Source organism: Lagopus leucura, unplaced genomic scaffold (assembly GCF_019238085.1).
Source record: "Lagopus leucura isolate 7727_CA_CO unplaced genomic scaffold, USGS_WTPT01 Super-Scaffold_100062, whole genome shotgun sequence".
Taxonomy (NCBI): Eukaryota; Metazoa; Chordata; class Aves; order Galliformes; family Phasianidae; genus Lagopus; species Lagopus leucura.
In genome coordinates, this window is record NW_024962307.1 from 378,014 (window position 1) to 394,814 (window position 16,801).

General features: G+C 47.9%; 2 protein-coding genes across 2 annotated transcripts in view; one reads left to right on the forward strand and one right to left on the reverse strand.

The window, feature by feature from the left end:
- Positions 1–5,193, forward strand: part of NEFM (neurofilament medium chain) — a 10,823-nt gene extending 5,630 nt beyond the window's left edge. Inside the window, exons 2-4 of the mRNA XM_042886784.1 lie at positions 616–1,740; positions 1,935–2,059; positions 3,179–5,193. Of these exons, the coding sequence (XP_042742718.1) occupies positions 616–1,740; positions 1,935–2,059; positions 3,179–4,565 (2,637 nt within the window). The 3' untranslated portion in view covers positions 4,566–5,193. The remainder of the gene's footprint in view (positions 1–615; positions 1,741–1,934; positions 2,060–3,178) is intronic.
- Positions 5,194–9,237: 4,044 nt separating this feature from the next.
- On the reverse strand, positions 9,238–13,961 carry NEFL (neurofilament light chain). The gene is made up of 4 exons (XM_042886741.1): positions 12,896–13,961; positions 12,003–12,127; positions 10,801–11,123; positions 9,238–9,809 (listed from the first exon to the last, which is right to left on the reverse strand). The coding sequence occupies exons 1-4, from the start codon at positions 13,943–13,945 to the stop codon at positions 9,637–9,639; spliced, it is 1,671 nt and encodes a 556-aa protein (XP_042742675.1). The 5' UTR covers positions 13,946–13,961; the 3' UTR covers positions 9,238–9,636.
- Positions 13,962–16,801: the final 2,840 nt, after the last annotated feature.

Consider the following 16,801-nt stretch of genomic DNA (forward strand, 5'->3'; position numbering starts at 1 on the left):
AAGGTCAGGAAAGGAAAGGAAAGGAAAGGAAAGGAAAGGAAAGGAAAGGAAAGGAAAGGAAAGGAAAGGAAAGGAAAGGAAAGGAAAGGAAAGGAAAGGAAAGGAAAGGAAAGGAAAGGAAAGGAAAGGAAAGGAAAGGAAAGGAAAGGAAAGGAAAGGAAAGGAAAGGAAAGGAAAGGAAAGGAAAGGAAAGGAAAGGGAAAATAGGAAAGAAAGTGAAGATCTAAAGGAAGGAGAGGGGAGAAGGGAAATGAGGCATGAGTGAAGAAACACGGAGAAGGGAAGAAGGGAGAAAGAGACAAGAAGGTGGGAAGAGGAGAATGAGGATAGAGAAAGGAAAAAGAAGATGAGGAATAGGGAATGGGAAACAGCGGGAAGGAGGGAAGGGGTGAAGGGGGGAAGGAGTGTAGACGAAAGAGGGTGCAGGGGGAAGGGGGAGCGGGGGTCGGGGAGTCGGGAGCAGGGAGCGGGGGCCGGGAAAGGATGGGATGGGATGAGGGAGGAGCGGAAGGGAGGGCGGAGCTGAGGGGCGGAGCTGAGGAAGGGCCGGGGGCGGACACATCCTCGCACACGTGTGCAGGGCCGCCCCGGAGCCGCCCGGCGGGGCTATAAAAGGGGCAGCGGCGGCCAGAGCAGCGCTGCGCTGCCCCCCCCCCCCCCCCCCCGGGCCCCCCCCTGAGCTACACCATGGAGCCCTTGGGCAACCCCTCGTACCGCAGGGTGATGACCGAGACCCGCGCCACGTACAGCCGGGCCAGCGCGTCCCCGTCCAGCGGCTTCCGCTCGCAGTCGTGGTCGCGGGGCTCCGGCAGCACCGTGTCCTCGTCCTACAAACGCACCAACCTCGGCGCTCCGCGGACCGCTTACGGCTCCACCGTGCTAAGCTCCGCAGAGAGCCTCGACGTGAGTCAGTCCTCACTGCTGAACGGGGCGGCCGAGCTGAAGCTGAGCCGCTCCAACGAGAAGGAGCAGCTGCAGGGGCTGAATGACCGTTTCGCGGGGTACATCGAGAAGGTGCATTACCTGGAGCAGCAGAACAAGGAGATCGAGGCGGAGCTGGCGGCGCTGCGGCAGAAGCACGCCGGGAGGGCTCAGCTGGGGGACGCCTACGAGCAGGAGCTGCGGGAGCTGCGCGGGGCCCTGGAGCAGGTGAGCCACGAGAAGGCGCAGATCCAGCTGGACTCAGAGCACATCGAGGAGGACATCCAGCGGCTGCGGGAGCGCTTCGAGGATGAGGCGCGGCTGCGCGACGAGACGGAGGCCACCATCCGCGCCCTGCGCAAGGAGATGGAGGAGGCCTCGCTGATGCGGGCGGAGCTGGACAAGAAGGTGCAGTCGCTGCAGGACGAGGTGGCCTTCCTGCGGGGCAACCACGAGGAGGAGGTGGCCGAGCTGCTGGCCCAGCTGCAGGCGTCCCACGCCACGGTGGAGAGGAAGGACTACCTGAAGACCGACCTGACTACGGCGCTGAAGGAGATCCGCGCTCAGCTGGAGTGCCAGTCCGACCACAACATGCACCAGGCCGAGGAGTGGTTCAAGTGCCGCTACGCCAAGCTGACGGAGGCGGCCGAGCAGAACAAGGAGGCCATCCGATCCGCCAAGGAGGAGATCGCCGAGTACCGGCGGCAGCTGCAGTCCAAGAGCATCGAGCTGGAGTCGGTGCGCGGCACCAAGGAATCGCTGGAGCGGCAGCTGAGCGACATCGAGGAGCGTCACAACAACGACCTGACCACCTACCAGGTGCTGCGGGGAGTGGGCTGGGGGCTGCGGGCTGCGGGATGCGGGCGGGGGGGAAACCGGGGGTGCGGTCCCAATCCGCTGCTGCCGCCCAGTGGGTGGGAAGGACTTCGGGAAAGTCGCGCTGCAACTTTCTTTTTTACCCGTTCCCTTTCTGTATGTCTTTGTCACGGTGGTTTGTTCTGTCTCGGCTGCAGGACACGATCCATCAGCTGGAAAATGAGCTCAGAGGAACGAAGTGGGAGATGGCGCGTCATTTGAGGGAGTACCAGGATCTCCTCAATGTCAAGATGGCCCTGGATATCGAAATTGCTGCATACAGGTACAGGGGGATCGTTGTGGGCATGTCTGGAATATTAATAGCACTGCAGAGGCTGCTCTGAGATGCTTTACCACCAGCGAGAAGTATCTGTATGCATTGAACACGAGCCAAATTAGAGCTTGACTGAAGTACTGCAGCCCTTTCAGAATGCACAGACTGAAAAGTGTCTGAAAAGCCAGAAGGAGCCCATCCTCTCTGACGGTGCAGAACTCCCTGTGTGCACAGTGCATCCCAGTGCTGCATCCTGTGCCTGTTCTGCAGTAGACGAGTCTATTTTTAATTCCTGATACTTTGCACATGCCATGCAAGCAGTGCTTGTCACTTTCATTCCTTTTTCTCACTTGAGAGAGATGCTGTTTGCTTGATCATGCTTTAAGCAGGCAGTGCTAATCTGCTTGTCACAAACACTTTTGCTTTTCTTGCTCAACTTTCCTTTGTCACACACTCTGATCTGGAGCAGGAAAGCTGTGTGCTATTGCCATCACCTGGCAGGTTTTTGGTCTCCCAGTATCACTTTAGAACCCTCATCAGAACTGCTGATGTTTCTGGGTCAGAGGCTTAGATGGAAAAACATGCATTTGAATATAAAAATAGTCAAAACATAAAGCTGCTTTTGGATCCCTGGGAAGTTGAGGCAAACAGACATCACAGGCTCTGCAGCTCTTTGCTGCCTAGTATCACTTGTATTGCTCTGCAGCCTCCTGCTTTGAGCCATACAGAGAGGTGGGTGCCCACAGTGAGCTAGGATGTATGTTTAGCTGGCTTTGAAAATCTCAGCAGCAGTGTTCTGTTTGGGTCCACTGCATTCTCAGTTCACCTGAGTCGTGATGCGTCCTATGAAGTTAGCCACTTTCTTTGATTCTAAGGATGAATCTCAACTGCTCAGCTAAAGGTGATATGCTTGCTACATGCAAAGCAAGCCCAAAGATGCTTGCTCAATGAGAATTTACCAAAAGAGCTGACTGGAGAAAAGCAGATCTTGGACTGTGAGTGATGGATGATGCTGGTCTGCTCTAGCATATTCTACATGCACTGAGCTCATCCTGCTGACAGAGGGAAATGCTGTCCCCTAGGTTGGGTTTCTATGCTCATTTTCTTTCTTCTTCCTGATTCCCTTAGGAAGCTGCTGGAGGGCGAGGAGACAAGATTCAGTGCCTTCTCTGGAAGCATCACTGGACCCATATTCACACACAGACAGCCATCAGTCACAATAGCATCCACTAAAATACAGAAAACCAAAATCGAGCCACCAAAGCTGAAGGTCCAGCACAAATTCGTAGAAGAAATCATCGAAGAGACAAAAGTAGAGGATGAGAAGTCTGAAATGGAAGATGCCCTCACAGCTATAGCAGAAGAAATGGCAGCAAAGGCTCAGCAGGAAGAACAGGAGGAGGAAAAGGCAGAAGAAGGAGAAGCTGTAGAGGAAGAAGCTGTTTCTGAGAAGGCTGCAGAACAGGCAGCTGAAGAAGAAGAGAAGGAGGAAGAAGAAGCAGAGGAGGAAGAAGCTGCAAAATCAGATGCTGCAGAAGAAGGAGGCTCTGAAAAGGAAGAAATAGAGGAAAAGGAAGAAGGGGAGGAGGCTGAAGAAGAAGCTGAAGCCAAGGGCAAAGCTGAAGAGGCAGGTGCAAAGGTAGAAAAAGTGAAAACGCCTCCAGCAAAGTCCCCCCCGAAATCCCCCCCTAAATCCCCTGCAACAGAGCAAGCCAAGGCCGTCCAGAAAGGAGCAGAGGTAGGAAAGGATCAGAAAGCAGAGAAAGCTGCTGAGAAAGCAGCCAAAGAAGAGGAGAAGGCAGCATCCCCAGAGAAGCCGGCGACACCAAAGGTGACCTCCCCAGAGAAGCCGGCATCTCCGGAGAAACCATCAACCCCAGAGAAAGCGGTCAGCCCGGAGAAGCTCCGCTCCCCAGAAAAACCAACAACCCCAGAGAAAGTGGTGAGCCCAGAGAAACCAGCGAGCCCTGAGAAGCCCCGAACCCCAGAGAAACCAGCCAGCCCTGAAAAGCCGGCTACGCCGGAGAAGCCCCGCACTCCTGAGAAGCCGGTGACACCAGAGAAGCCTCGTTCTCCAGAGAAGCCGTCCTCCCCTCTCAAAGATGAAAAGGCCGTGGTGGAGGAGAGCGTCACTGTCACAAAGGTAACAAAAGTCACCGCTGAGGTGGAGGTGTCGAAGGAAGCCAGGAAAGAAGACATTGCGGTGAATGGCGAAGTGGAGGAGAAGAAGGATGAGGCCAAGGAGAAGGAGGCTGAGGAGGAAGAGAAGGGCGTTGTCACCAATGGCCTCGACGTGAGCCCTGTCGATGAGAAGGGTGAGAAAGTTGTAGTAACCAAAAAAGCAGAGAAAATCACAAGTGAAGGAGGGGACAGTACAACCACCTACATCACAAAGTCTGTGACGGTCACTCAGAAGGTGGAGGAACACGAAGAGAGCTTTGAGGAGAAATTGGTGTCCACTAAGAAAGTGGAGAAAGTTACTTCACATGCTGTAGTAAAAGAGATTAAAGAGTGAATTAAACTCAGTTATAGCTAAATTTAAAAATAAAAAAATCAAAGAGCTTGGGTCGGTGCAAAAGGTTAAGCCATATGACAGCTGCAAAATGCATGTGAGTGACGGCTTTAAAGCAGAACGGGTTCTCTCATGGAGGCTCCAGACACACAGTATTTTACTTTTTTGTGCAATATAGGGGAGGGGGGGGGAATGCATGCAGGCTCAAGATGTGCTCCCTCCACAGAGCTTGGGGAACAAAAAAAAAAATAAAAATAAAAATAAAAAATAAAATACTAATAATAGTGCATGAGTTGAAATGTGCAAAGGAACCTTTTGAATTTCCTGAGCTGTTGGAGGGACTTATCTGAGAAATGACTTAAGATGTATTATGCAACGAACCAACTGAGCCAAAACCAAACAGAAAACAGTACTAGAATATTCATGAGAACCAGAACTCTCCTAGCCTTAATAATAATTTAAAAAAAAGAAAAAAGCTACTTATAAGTAATTATGTTTACCTCACTGGTGCAATTAGGGTGGACTTTTGCTCATGGGAGAACCTAGTTGACATGCACAGTATGCAACCTTTTGTTGTTTGATGTAAAACCGTCACAGCAGTTCTTGCTCAATAAAGGTCAATATGAAAACATGGCTTGTGTGGTGCTTCTCTTCCAACCGGTGCTTTTCCTTTAGGGATTGGAAGCTTCTCCTGGTGTGGGCTGAAGATTTGCTTGAGGCTTCCCTTCTCTTGATTTCTCCTTCTAGAAATGTCCTGTAACAGGGTTAAGCGACACAGATAGTTAATCTGGTTTAAGCAATGCATCCTCTGCTTTGTAGAGTAAAGGGGAATCTGTTGAGTTCTATGGGTTGGCCTTTAGGTGCTCAGTGGGGTTGCAGTCCCCATGGATAATGGAGGAAAGGCCTTCAAGCCATGGCTGCTAACACTGCTTATCTAGGCAATCCAAGATACACTGAGCTCTGTGTTTGTCTCCGTGTTTTAGCAGAGCCATAAAAACGGAGCAATTTCCAGATTGTTCCTTGGCTTTCCTATGATGATGGCCTGTCTATGGACCATGATTGGTCGTAGTATCTTTTATGACACTCATCTGTGACTTAGTGGGTCTTTGCTCAACGAAGTCATCCTGACCCAGATGCTGTATTCATCAAAAGATGGGGGATTTGGCATTAATTTTTGTCTCTTTCCTTAATTATATGGGAATGTTCTTATAACCTCCCTCTCTCAAATGATCCACAGGTGAAATCTGTTTCTAAACACAACGTTCTGAAATTGAGAGCAAATTCCTGGAAAAGGAAAGTGCCCCATAGGTGACACTGCTTTGGGTATCAAAAATATCACCAACTTTTTTTTTAATTACAAATTTGTCCATTTAAAAATAGCTGTAGAAAGGAAATTATTCCAGAGTCTGAACTGGGGCTCAGGTAACACCTGGTGGGACTGGCGGATAAAACCAAATGAGGACATTATTTTTCATTTCCAATGGGAAGGTCTTTAAAACTGTGGCCTATGTCTACTGCCACTTGTAGGCTGCCTTCATTAAGAGGAAAGCCTACTAACAGGCCCTTAAAAATCCCAATGTATGGAAAACAATGGAGACAAAAGGAAAAAGGATGGCTGTGACTCCAGACTGGGGAGATAATATCTTTTATTCAAGGGTTAATATTGCATTTACTGTTTTCATGCACTGTTTTACATGCCACGTATAGCAAAGAAATGCAAATCATTTTTTCAGCAGCCTGGGTTCAGCAAATGAACCGTCCTGAAATCTGAAGGCTAATAGGGAAAATCTGATCAAAATCAATGCTTTCCATATGCCTGCCAATTCTTTGTTCTGCTAATAATGGAAGATCAAGTAGATTTTAATTGGAAGTCTTACTCATGTTCTTCACTGGAGAAAATGCACAAAATCCACAGCAGATAAGTCTTTCAAATCAACATGAATGCCTTTGCGTAGCAAAGCAATGAATGCTTCTCCTGCTGATATCAGTAATGGAAATCTGTGCTCAACAGATTGCAGCTTGAGTGATGTTTAATTACAGCAGAGCTGGCAAATTAGATGGCAGTTTCTCTGTAGCAAGCTTTGTTGTGAAAGTTACGTGGGTATATGGACATAAAATAACCAATAACGTTACCTTTAGGAATAAGATGCTAACAACCACAATCACACTCAACTGCCAACAGTGCTGCCAGGATCTGCTGAAATGTCACCAAATCTCAGTGAAAGTTGGGCATCTCCAGCATCCCAAGTTGGGTCATCTGGCACCATTAATTACATTCTGACATCAGTGGGAGACTCAGGCACACACAACAAATGTGGGCTCACACAGGTGCAGGTGGGATCCTGAGCTGGCTTGGGTTTTTTATGTTAGGCTTTCCCTTCAGTTCTGGTAGGATATTACAAGGACAGAACCTAAAGACTGTTGTCTGTGTTGTTCCCTAGCATATAAATTCATTAATTTGGCCAATCTCCCACTGCAAATGTTTCCACCCAATCCTAGGGGAAATAAGCAACCCGTTAGCACATTTCTAAATATTTATAAAACTATAAGATCCAATTAATATTTAATTTTGCCAAGAGGTTTTGTCTACTGACATCTGCAATCAAACAGTTTCAAAAGATAGCATAATTCCAGGGCAGAGATGCATAAATATGTGCTGTTTGCCTGTACTGCAACAATTACTTGTTGAGGCTGTGAATAACCACTGAGGGGATTAATTATTTTCAGACACAGGAGTTCATTAACCAGTACAAAAGGCTCTGGCAGGGGAAAAAACAATGAACAGAAGATATGTGTGAAGATGTGAGTCTGGCTTAGGGTGGGCGACCCAATGGCTTTGGGAATAGAAGGCTCTAGGGTGGGAGCTTGGTATCATACGGGGTTGTTGGGGAGCTATGATTGTGGCACTTTCAGCATCCCAGAATGAAAATCCAGGCAGAAACAAAGCAGGGAGAGTTATGAAACCCAACTGGGTTGCTTTTGCCAGGATGCTGAGTCAGGCACTGGAATTTTCTCCTCACTTCAGGGTCTGTGCTTTACCATGCACTGAGCGGCTGTTCTCTGCTCAGCATTAAGCTGTGCTCTCAGTTCATCCAGCAAGGAAGCAAATGATAAAGTGCCAATGACTAAGCTGCTGGGAGGTAATCTTAGAATCTGGATATTGTATCTGTACAAGTTTTCCTTTCTTGCCAAGTAGAAGGGGGGTAAAGAGGAGAAGCATTTAGGACCTTCTTGTGTTTGCCTTCTCTGCAACAGGAACTCAATCTGACCCAGCCCCAACCTGCCTGAGCAACCAGGGAATGCTCAAGGACAGCCCTGCTGCTTTACTGCAGCTGCAACTTGGCTTAAAGTTTCTGTGCCTCCCTCTGCCTGCTTCTACTGCATTGCGTCAAAGTGAGCTCCTGGATTTTCTAAGGTAAAACAAGCACTGCCAGCTGGATCTCCATAACCCCTAGAGCATCTCGGCAGGAAAATGCACGTTTCCACCTTCCCTGTGCCAGTTTACCTTAGCACAAGGCAGGACAGGGCTAACAAACCAGCTGGGCTGCCACTGCGGACACAGCCCTCTGCAGCTCATTGCTGTGCTGTGACTCACACATCTCCTGTGTGAGAGAGATCTCTCCTTCAGCTGTAACGCATTAAAAATAACGCAGGATGAGATGCACTGCGGGGAGAGCTGTGTTTGTTGCCGTGCCTCTGAACGTGCTGCTTGAGAGCATCCCTAGCAGCTGAGATTTGGCAATCTGCAGACGTGCTGCTTCCCAGGAGCGAGAGGGATGCAAAAAACTGAGAGCAAAAGGGGTTTGTGCATAGGAAAAGATGAGAAATTGAAAAAAGTATCAGATATTACAAAGTCAGGAAGAGCTCTGAGTGCTTGGACAAAGGGAGGGACGGGGCAGTAGCTCTGATATATGCTGATCTATTTGGCAGTGGTTTGGCTTCAATGCGCTCCAATCTGGCACATAACATGCTTTCGCTCTGTGGAGCAGATTCTCTCTTCCTGAAGTGCCACCCTCAGCATTTTCTGACAGCACTTCCAAGTGCCACCTCTCACACACAGCGCTGTGCTGCTGAGCTGCAAGGCACTGCGTGCCAAGGAGCAGCAATGCAGAGCTTCCCACCAGCCCTGCTGCCCAATTTCTCGTCCATGGCACTGGAAGCGCTCACTACCTGGAGGCAGTGAGGACCCCAAGATTTCATGCAAAAAATCCATCCAGCTGAACATGACTGTGGGAAGTGTACAAGCATGCACTTCTTTTAACCTGGCTTCTGACTGTAAGGAAATTAACAACGGTTCAATTTGTAGCATCGGCCCAGTGATTACTTTTGGCATGAATTTCAATTGCAAGTATCACCTTCAGCTATCTGATGCTAAATGGGTTCAAACTCGACATTGTTTTGAACTGCCAGGCCTTGCTGCTCTTCGTGCTGTTCCTTTTTTGTGTCTGATCACAGGTTTCTCACACCTTTCTTTGGTTCATTGTCAAAAACCTTAAGAGCCCCTGGCAATTTCCCGTAGAGGAGTTAATGCACGCAGCATTGCTCCACATCACAACCCTCCAAGCGTATCAGCACGGGACAGAATCCCATCCCAATAAGCAGGTATGGAAGATAAGCACAGTACATCACTTTATCAATATTAAATGCATTACTGATAGAACACACACACAAGGAATCTGTGTAAGCATTTTTGTAACTTTATTGACTAGCTTTATTGCACGTACTTATTGAAGCCTCCATTATTTTACCCACCCAAGGTTTCCATAGTTATTTTTAATGCACATTAGAGATAACTTTCATTCCCATGACTTATTTTTTGCCCCCCTTTTTTAATGTAATGATTCTGAATCACCCAAGTAGGACATAACCCCTGAATTCATACGTGTAGACCATGCAGCACTCAGGGAGCAAGCCAGTGAGTGCTCTGCAAGCAGCATACTGATACTCCACATAGAGAGAAACATCATAGATCATTAACTTTAAACCTCAGTGGTCACTGAAATAAATATGTGAGACTGCAATTTTAGCTCAGTCAATCATAGTTTAACTTGATGAGAGCCAGGCTGCCTGGAATTCAAGCCTTTTTCTTCACTTCAGTTTCTTCCTTTCCTGCTGCTTCTTTCTCTTCCTTCTCCTCCTCTCCAGTTTCCTCAGCAGTTTCTTGAGACTCCTCTCCATCTTCAGCTGCTGTTTCTTCTCCTTCCTCCTCCTCACCTTCTTTGACTTCTTCTGATTCTTCCTTAGCACCTTTCAAAGGCAAAAAAAAAATTCCTCATCTCCTACACTGCTTCAAATCAGCTCCCAGCCCCCTTCATCCCCATGCATGCAGATGACAGCCAACCTAAGCTTGATGGGGCTAGCAGTGGATTTCTGTATGAAAGCAGGGACCTATCTAGGACACATAAAGGTGACAGACAAACCCACACAACCAGCTTACCCCAGATTTCAGATTGAGTTAAACACTTCATTTAACTCTTTTGAAAAATCAGTCCTGAGAAATACTAATTAACTGTAGGCTTATTGTTTAAGCCTTATCTAAATATTTGAGTTCAACAGCTTTTGCTATTGCTCTCCAGTTGGCTCTTCAGCCATTGCTTTACTGTAATGTTAACTAATTTGTGGAATATTTCAGTGGTAAACAATGCTTATCTGATATGTCTAAAGCCAGAGCTACACAACATTCCTTTATATTTTATCCTTTAAAAATGAGTTTATTAAATAAATAGGGTGGCAGCAATTAACTGGCTTAACTGGTTAAGAAAGCAGGAAAACTACCAGGCAACAGAAAGTGCTGCCTGCTGAGCCCATGGTTATGCCCACAGAGATCAGCCAATGGCCCCATTTTTCCAGGCACTCTGATAGCATTTCAGGATTTTTCTTTCTTTTCTTACAAGGATATCTGTAACAGCTGAACGTTGCTTGCTGCCAGATGAATACAGCATTACCTGCTTTTAATGTACTCTCATCTCTCTTAGAAAAACAGAATGGAAACAACCAGCAGTTTCCAAAGGAATACAATCACCTCTATAATGTCTGCTACTGAACATTTACCTTGCCTTCTGTTCTAAATTCAGCTGCTCTTGCTCAAATACCATGGGCTTCATCTCTCCAATCTTTGTTTATGAAGGGATAGTGAGAGTTCTACTCATTAGAGCTAACTTACAGAATTTTGGGGTTTTACCCCTATATAAGCAGGGTGAAGCATGGAAGAGAAGGCTTTGAAAGAAGCTGTAAGTACCTTCCTCCTCTTCTTCAGCCTCTTCACCTCCTGCTTCTTCCTCCTCACCTTCCTCTTTCTCTTCCTCCTCACCTTCCTCTGCAGGGGCTGCCTTGGCTTCTCCTGCTTTAGCAGCCTCAATTGTTTCCTCTATTTCAATCTGTTCTTCCTGGACATGACTGGAGTAGTACGTGGGGAAGGAACGGGTTGTCATCAAGTAGGAGGTGGACTGCAGCCCGCTGTAGGCAGACCTGCCGAAGGTGGGGGCAGTCTGGGTGTAGCCACTGGTGATGCTTCCAACACTGGTGAAACTGAGTCGGGTCTCTTCACCTTCCAGCAGTTTCCTAGCAGAAAAAAAAAGCAAGCAGATGCATTAGCTATGCTGCAGTGTTCAGCAGACTCAATTATGGGCCAACATGCTTTGAGCAGCACAAGCCCTGGAGACTGCATGCTTGGGAGTGCAAATATAACCCCAGTAATGGTATAGCAGTAGCAGCCTGATCTTCTAGGGAGAATTTTAAAGCTTCAGAGATGCATACTACTTAGAAATTTATAATTCCCACTGGGAGAAATAATGGGGAAAACACCCCCAGGATTAGGTTTCTACAAGTATAGATATAGATGTGTTCTGATAACCTATATTGTTCCAAAGAACAGTATGGATGTAACAGCTCTGTGCCACAGTTAACTGTAAGACAACGTTTATAGCCACCTTCAGTATTTCCTTTGTGGCACTCACAGAAACCATTTGCTACTGGTATAAGGGATGATTTTTTTTTTTTTTTTTTTTTTTGCTATTTAAAAGCAATTCTTGGCTTAGCAAGACACAGTTCATGAGTTAGAAAGAAATCCTGTTGTTAAAAGTATCTAAGGGATTTCTAGTTCTGAGAATAAAGCCACCTGTATTAACAAGTCTTAATGATATAAAAGCATTTTAGAGTGAATAGATTTCTGAGCTCCTAGGTACAAACACACTTACACAGCTGAGTTCCTAATTCTGTATGCATATATATGCACAGTATGATGCTCATGTTTGCTACGCAGCACAGATTTTGCTTAACACAAGCTGTTACCTTAAAAGCTCTGCTTCTTCCAAACAGAAAGCCAATGAGAAAATCTGATTAAATTCTGCACTTTCTGCTAGAGGAAGGCTAAGTAGGAGTAACCATAGAAAGCAGAACCTGACCCATGTTATGATTTATTGAAACACATCCCCATCTTACCTGTATGCAGCAATCTCAATGTCCAGGGCCATTTTCACATTGAGCAGATCCTGGTATTCCTTTAGGTACCGAGCCATTTCACTCTTTGTGGTTCTCAATTCATTCTCTAGTTTGTTGATTGTATCCTGTTGGAAGGAAGAACACAGCAATGCAAAGACCTTTGTCTAGCAACAATGTCCTTGCTTGCAAGTAATTCCAGCACCATCATCATTTCACCTTCCCATGGATAGAAGGAGAACAGCTCCAAATTCCAAACTGCACAAAGCAGCACCGCTTAGCAATGCCCACCTCAATGACACCTTCGACCCCTACATCTCTATCAATAGCTTTATTCCCATCATCTAAGGAATAAGACTTCCTATGATTTAAGGGCTAAACCATTCATGAGCTGTGCACGCTCCATTATTTGACATCTGTGCTTCCCCCTCATGCTTTTTCTAACCTTAAGTGAATCCACTGCTACTCTGTTGTTTGAGGACTGAAGCATCCACAAGCCGCATATGCCTCACTTTATTTCTGACATCTATGCATTCCCCTTATGCTCTCTCTACCACTAAGTATTTTCAAGCCAATTTTGATTATTGATTACTTAAGCACCAAAGCATCCATGAGCTGTGCACGCTTCACTTTATTTCTAACATCTATCCCCAGCATTACCGGGATATTTTAACTGAATTTGTACTAATTCTCTTATTTAAGGACTAAGGCTGTGTGTCAGGCTTTGTTTTGCTGCTGGTTCTGACGCTCGTGCTTTCCCCCTTATGCTTTTTCTACCTTTCAGGCTATTTCTAAGCCGGTTTATAGCAGCAACCTTACGGTCCACAAACACAAAGCGGCACGATGCCACGAGATAACGCTACGTGGCCGCATCCCCCCGCCCCCCACCCGCCCACCTGCAGCGCGGAGATGTCGGCGCTCTGTTTCTCCTCCAGCTCCTGCAGCTGCTTCTCCAGCGCCTCGTTCATGCCGCGGGTGGCCTCGATCTCCAGCGTCTTGGCCTTGAGCAGCCGGCGGCTCTCAGACACCTCGTCCTTCGCGGCGCGGACGGCGTCGGTGTTCTTGGCGGCGCTTTCGCTGAGCACGGTGAAGCGGCTGCGGAACCATTCCTCGGCGTTCTGCATGTTGCGCGCCGCCAGCTTCTCGTACTGCGCGCGGATGTCGCGCAGCGCGGCCGACAGGTCGGGTTTGGCCGACACGTCCATCTCCACCGACAGGTGCGCGTACTGGATCTGAGCCTGCAGCTCGGCCAGCTCCTCCTCGTGCACCTTCTTCAGGAAGGCCAGCTCGTCCAGCAGGCTGTCCACGCGCTTCTCCAGCTCCGCCCGCGCCAGCGCCGCCTCGTCCGCCCCTTTGCGCACCTCCAGCAGCCGGGCCTCGGCGTCCTCGCGGCTCAGCACCTCCTCTTCGTAGCGAGCCTGCAGCCCCCTCAGGGTCTCCTCCAGGCTCTCCCTCTCGCCCTGCAGCGCCTGCTTCTCGCTCGTCGCCTCCTCGGCGGCCAAGCGCAGCTCGCGGATCTCCTGCTCGTAGAGGGCTCTGAAGCGGGACGGCTCGGCGTGCTTCTGCCGCAGCACCAGCAGCTCCGCCTCCAGCACTTTGTTCTGCTGCTCCAGCTCGTGCACCCGCTCGATGAAGCAGGCGAAGCGGTCATTCAGGTCCTGCAGCTGGGCCCGCTCCTGGCTGCGGATCGACTTGAGGTCGTTGCTGATGGCGGCCACCTGGCTCAGGTCGAGGCTGTCCACGGAGTGCAGGAGGGAACCCGAAGCGCTGGAGGCGGCGTAGCTGCGGCGCACCGACACGGAGGAGACGGGCGCGGAGAGGCTGGAATACGCCGAGCGCGCCGAGCTGTAACCGCCGCTCCGCATCGCGGAGACGTGCAGCCGCGGGCTGTCGGCATAGCGCCGCTTGTAGGAGGGGAAGAACGGGTCGTAGCCGTACGAGCTCATGACTGCGGGGGGCTCGGCGAGGGCTCTGCGGATCGGCACCGCCCGAGCGCCGCTATTTATGGGCGGGGAGGGTGGGAGGAACGGCCGCTGGGCGGGGCCGGGGCGGAGCGCCGCGGGCGCGGCTGTGGTGTTGGTCGGTGTCTGCGATGCTCTGGGATGGTTTGTTCGGTCCGGTGCTCCCCAGGGACAGGGCTGAGCTGTCTGCAGGCTCTCTGGGGCTTCCTTCACTTGGCAGCTCCCTCGCGCTCGCCCCACATCTGTCCTGTGCCGCCTCCCTCAGAGCCGTGCCGCCATTTTCTCTCCATTCTCCCCTTCGCGCCGCTCTGACGGAGCCCCGGGGTTACAAAGCCCGACCTCGGACCGCGATATTAGACCGTCACCGCAACCCTCTCTTGTACCTCAGAAACCCCCGAATGTGTGTATGAATAGCCCGTTTCTCCTTCCTTTCCCCTGTACGTTTGCAGTTACAGCGAGGGTCAGCCTTCTCCCTCTGTCCTCACCACGTGCCTCGTTACCAGTGGTTCCTAAGACCAGCTAATGGTGAAAGAAAACACAGTATGAGGTTTGTTGTACCAGCAAAACACGCTGATTCCTGGTTATCTAGCTTTGCTTCATCCCTTGAAATACTCACAGAGGCAAATCTGCCCGAGGCTTGGGCCATAAGGACTGAATATTTGGCACGCTCTGTCTACAGCAGAGACTAAAGCTGCACAGCTCCATCGCAGCTACCCCTGGCCCAGGTAATGAGCTGCTGTTAATTAAAATAAAACAGTATTAACATAGCAGAGATTGCATCTGAACGGTAAAATAGGGAAACCTGGCGCAAATATTTCTGTGGGTGCTGCAAAAGGCGTTGCTGTGTTGTCTCTCTGAGTCACAAGGGCTAATTTTAGTACAAAACATTTTCTTTCCATGTTTTGCTTAAGGAAGGAGTAAATACTGAAGCAAAGTTTAGTAGAAGGAAGTACTGCAAAAAAAGTTTTCTTGCTCCCTAAAGAAAGGAGAAAGACCTTGGTTTCATCGTTTTTCCTTCTGTCTTGCAGTGCTCTCAGAATATTACCTGTTGTTTGGTGTCACTTCCATAGGTTACAGCGTACTTAAAGATGAAGGGTATTAAGCTGTGAAAGGCAATGGCCCATCAAAGGCAGAAAGCTATAATCTCTTTCATTTGAGCTCATGCTTGATGGAATCAAGTATGCAAAGAGCAAATAAAAGCTCACTCATTGCTCTTTCACAGTAAATCTGACTTGTTTTGCAAATCTAAAATGTCCCCATGAAGATGGATGGAATTGCTCTCATTTTACAAGTGTTGCGAGTGAGGCTTCTACTTTTTGATTCGAAAAAACCATTCCATAGCAGCTACATTCATGCATATTAGAACAGCTTGCCATTATTCAGGTATTAAATATGCAGGGCACAGCTGCACAGGTATGGTTTTATGTGCTAATAAATTATAACTTTAACTGGGTGGTTATTTTTCACTTTTGCCCCCAGAGAGGCAGTTTGTGTAGACTGCAGAGCATGTGGAGAAATAAATGAGCAATGTAGGCACCGTAGCAGATGGGAAGATTCACAGTAGGTTTGGTTGGAAATTCAGTGAGCTTCTGAAATAACAAATAGTTATGGGATACTCAAGAAATGCAAACTGACATACTTTGTGTCAAGCCAATGGATTAATGTTATTCTCTTCCAAATTCAATTTGAGCATAAGATTTAATTATTAATAGTATCGATTGCTATGCTATATATTAATAAATGAACATACCTCAGCTTCTAAAACCCCTTCACTCAATATCCCAGGACAGTAAGGGTTGTAGTTGTAGTCCATTATTATTCTTATTTGTATGTCTTTCTAATATAATTTTAGAGAGGGAAAATGATGGAAAACCCCTTCATCTTCTCCAGCAATGCCAAGATGTGAAGCCGTGTCTGCAGGCAGCCCTGTAGTGTTGAATTTCAGCATGACTCAGAGGTAAGGATGAGATTTTGTTACTATCATGAACGGAAAACCAATGCTCATTGCATCCTGCCTTGGAAATTCAAATTTTCAGGCATGGAGTTATTAACGTTGATTCTGGTTTTTGTGCTCTCTTTGTCTCTCTTTTATTCCTTTTTGCTATGTACCTTGTCCGTTTAAGACTGCTTTGAAAAAAAAGTAGACAGGCAGTCACTGAAGATGAGCTGAGTCACCCAGCTGCTAGCATAACCTGTATTTCCATCTGCTGAAGTCACCTACAGCTGCTGTCCTGCTGTTTTAATTAGGTGTGAGTCTCATTATTTCATCTACTACAAACTTTAGAAAGAAGAATTGTAAGGCCAGGTTCATCCCTTGAAAACCTCCCCTGAATTGGCTGACCTAAATGAGAGTGGATTGCCATTAATATTATTTCTGTATTATTCAATATGATAAAATGGCAGCTGTGCAATCATTTACTATTGCTGCGTAAGCAAAAGCAAATGTCTCTGGAACAGCACATCACTGTTGGCAAAATTCCCTTTCCTATAAGCATGAAGCCAGGAAAAGTTCAGGTCTAGGGCCAAACTTTCTCCTGTGGTAGGGCCTCATGAGTATCAGGGAATAAGCTGAGTGCAAGCGGAGTCAGTGAAGAATTCTCCTGTACTGGAAAACACTCAGGCATTGAAACCCAATGGGGTTTGTCTTTTGCTTATTTGTATCAAAGACTGGCTTCCCCAGCAGAAAATCTAGCAGGTGTGATTGGGGTTGTGATAGATGGGAGAAGCAACGTGCCTTGTCTGCACCTGGTCCTGTTTCGGAAACATAAAATGAGTTTGGTCTGCTCCACTTGAATTTGCACAAAAACTGCATGTTCATGAGCCAGAACAACAAATACATTG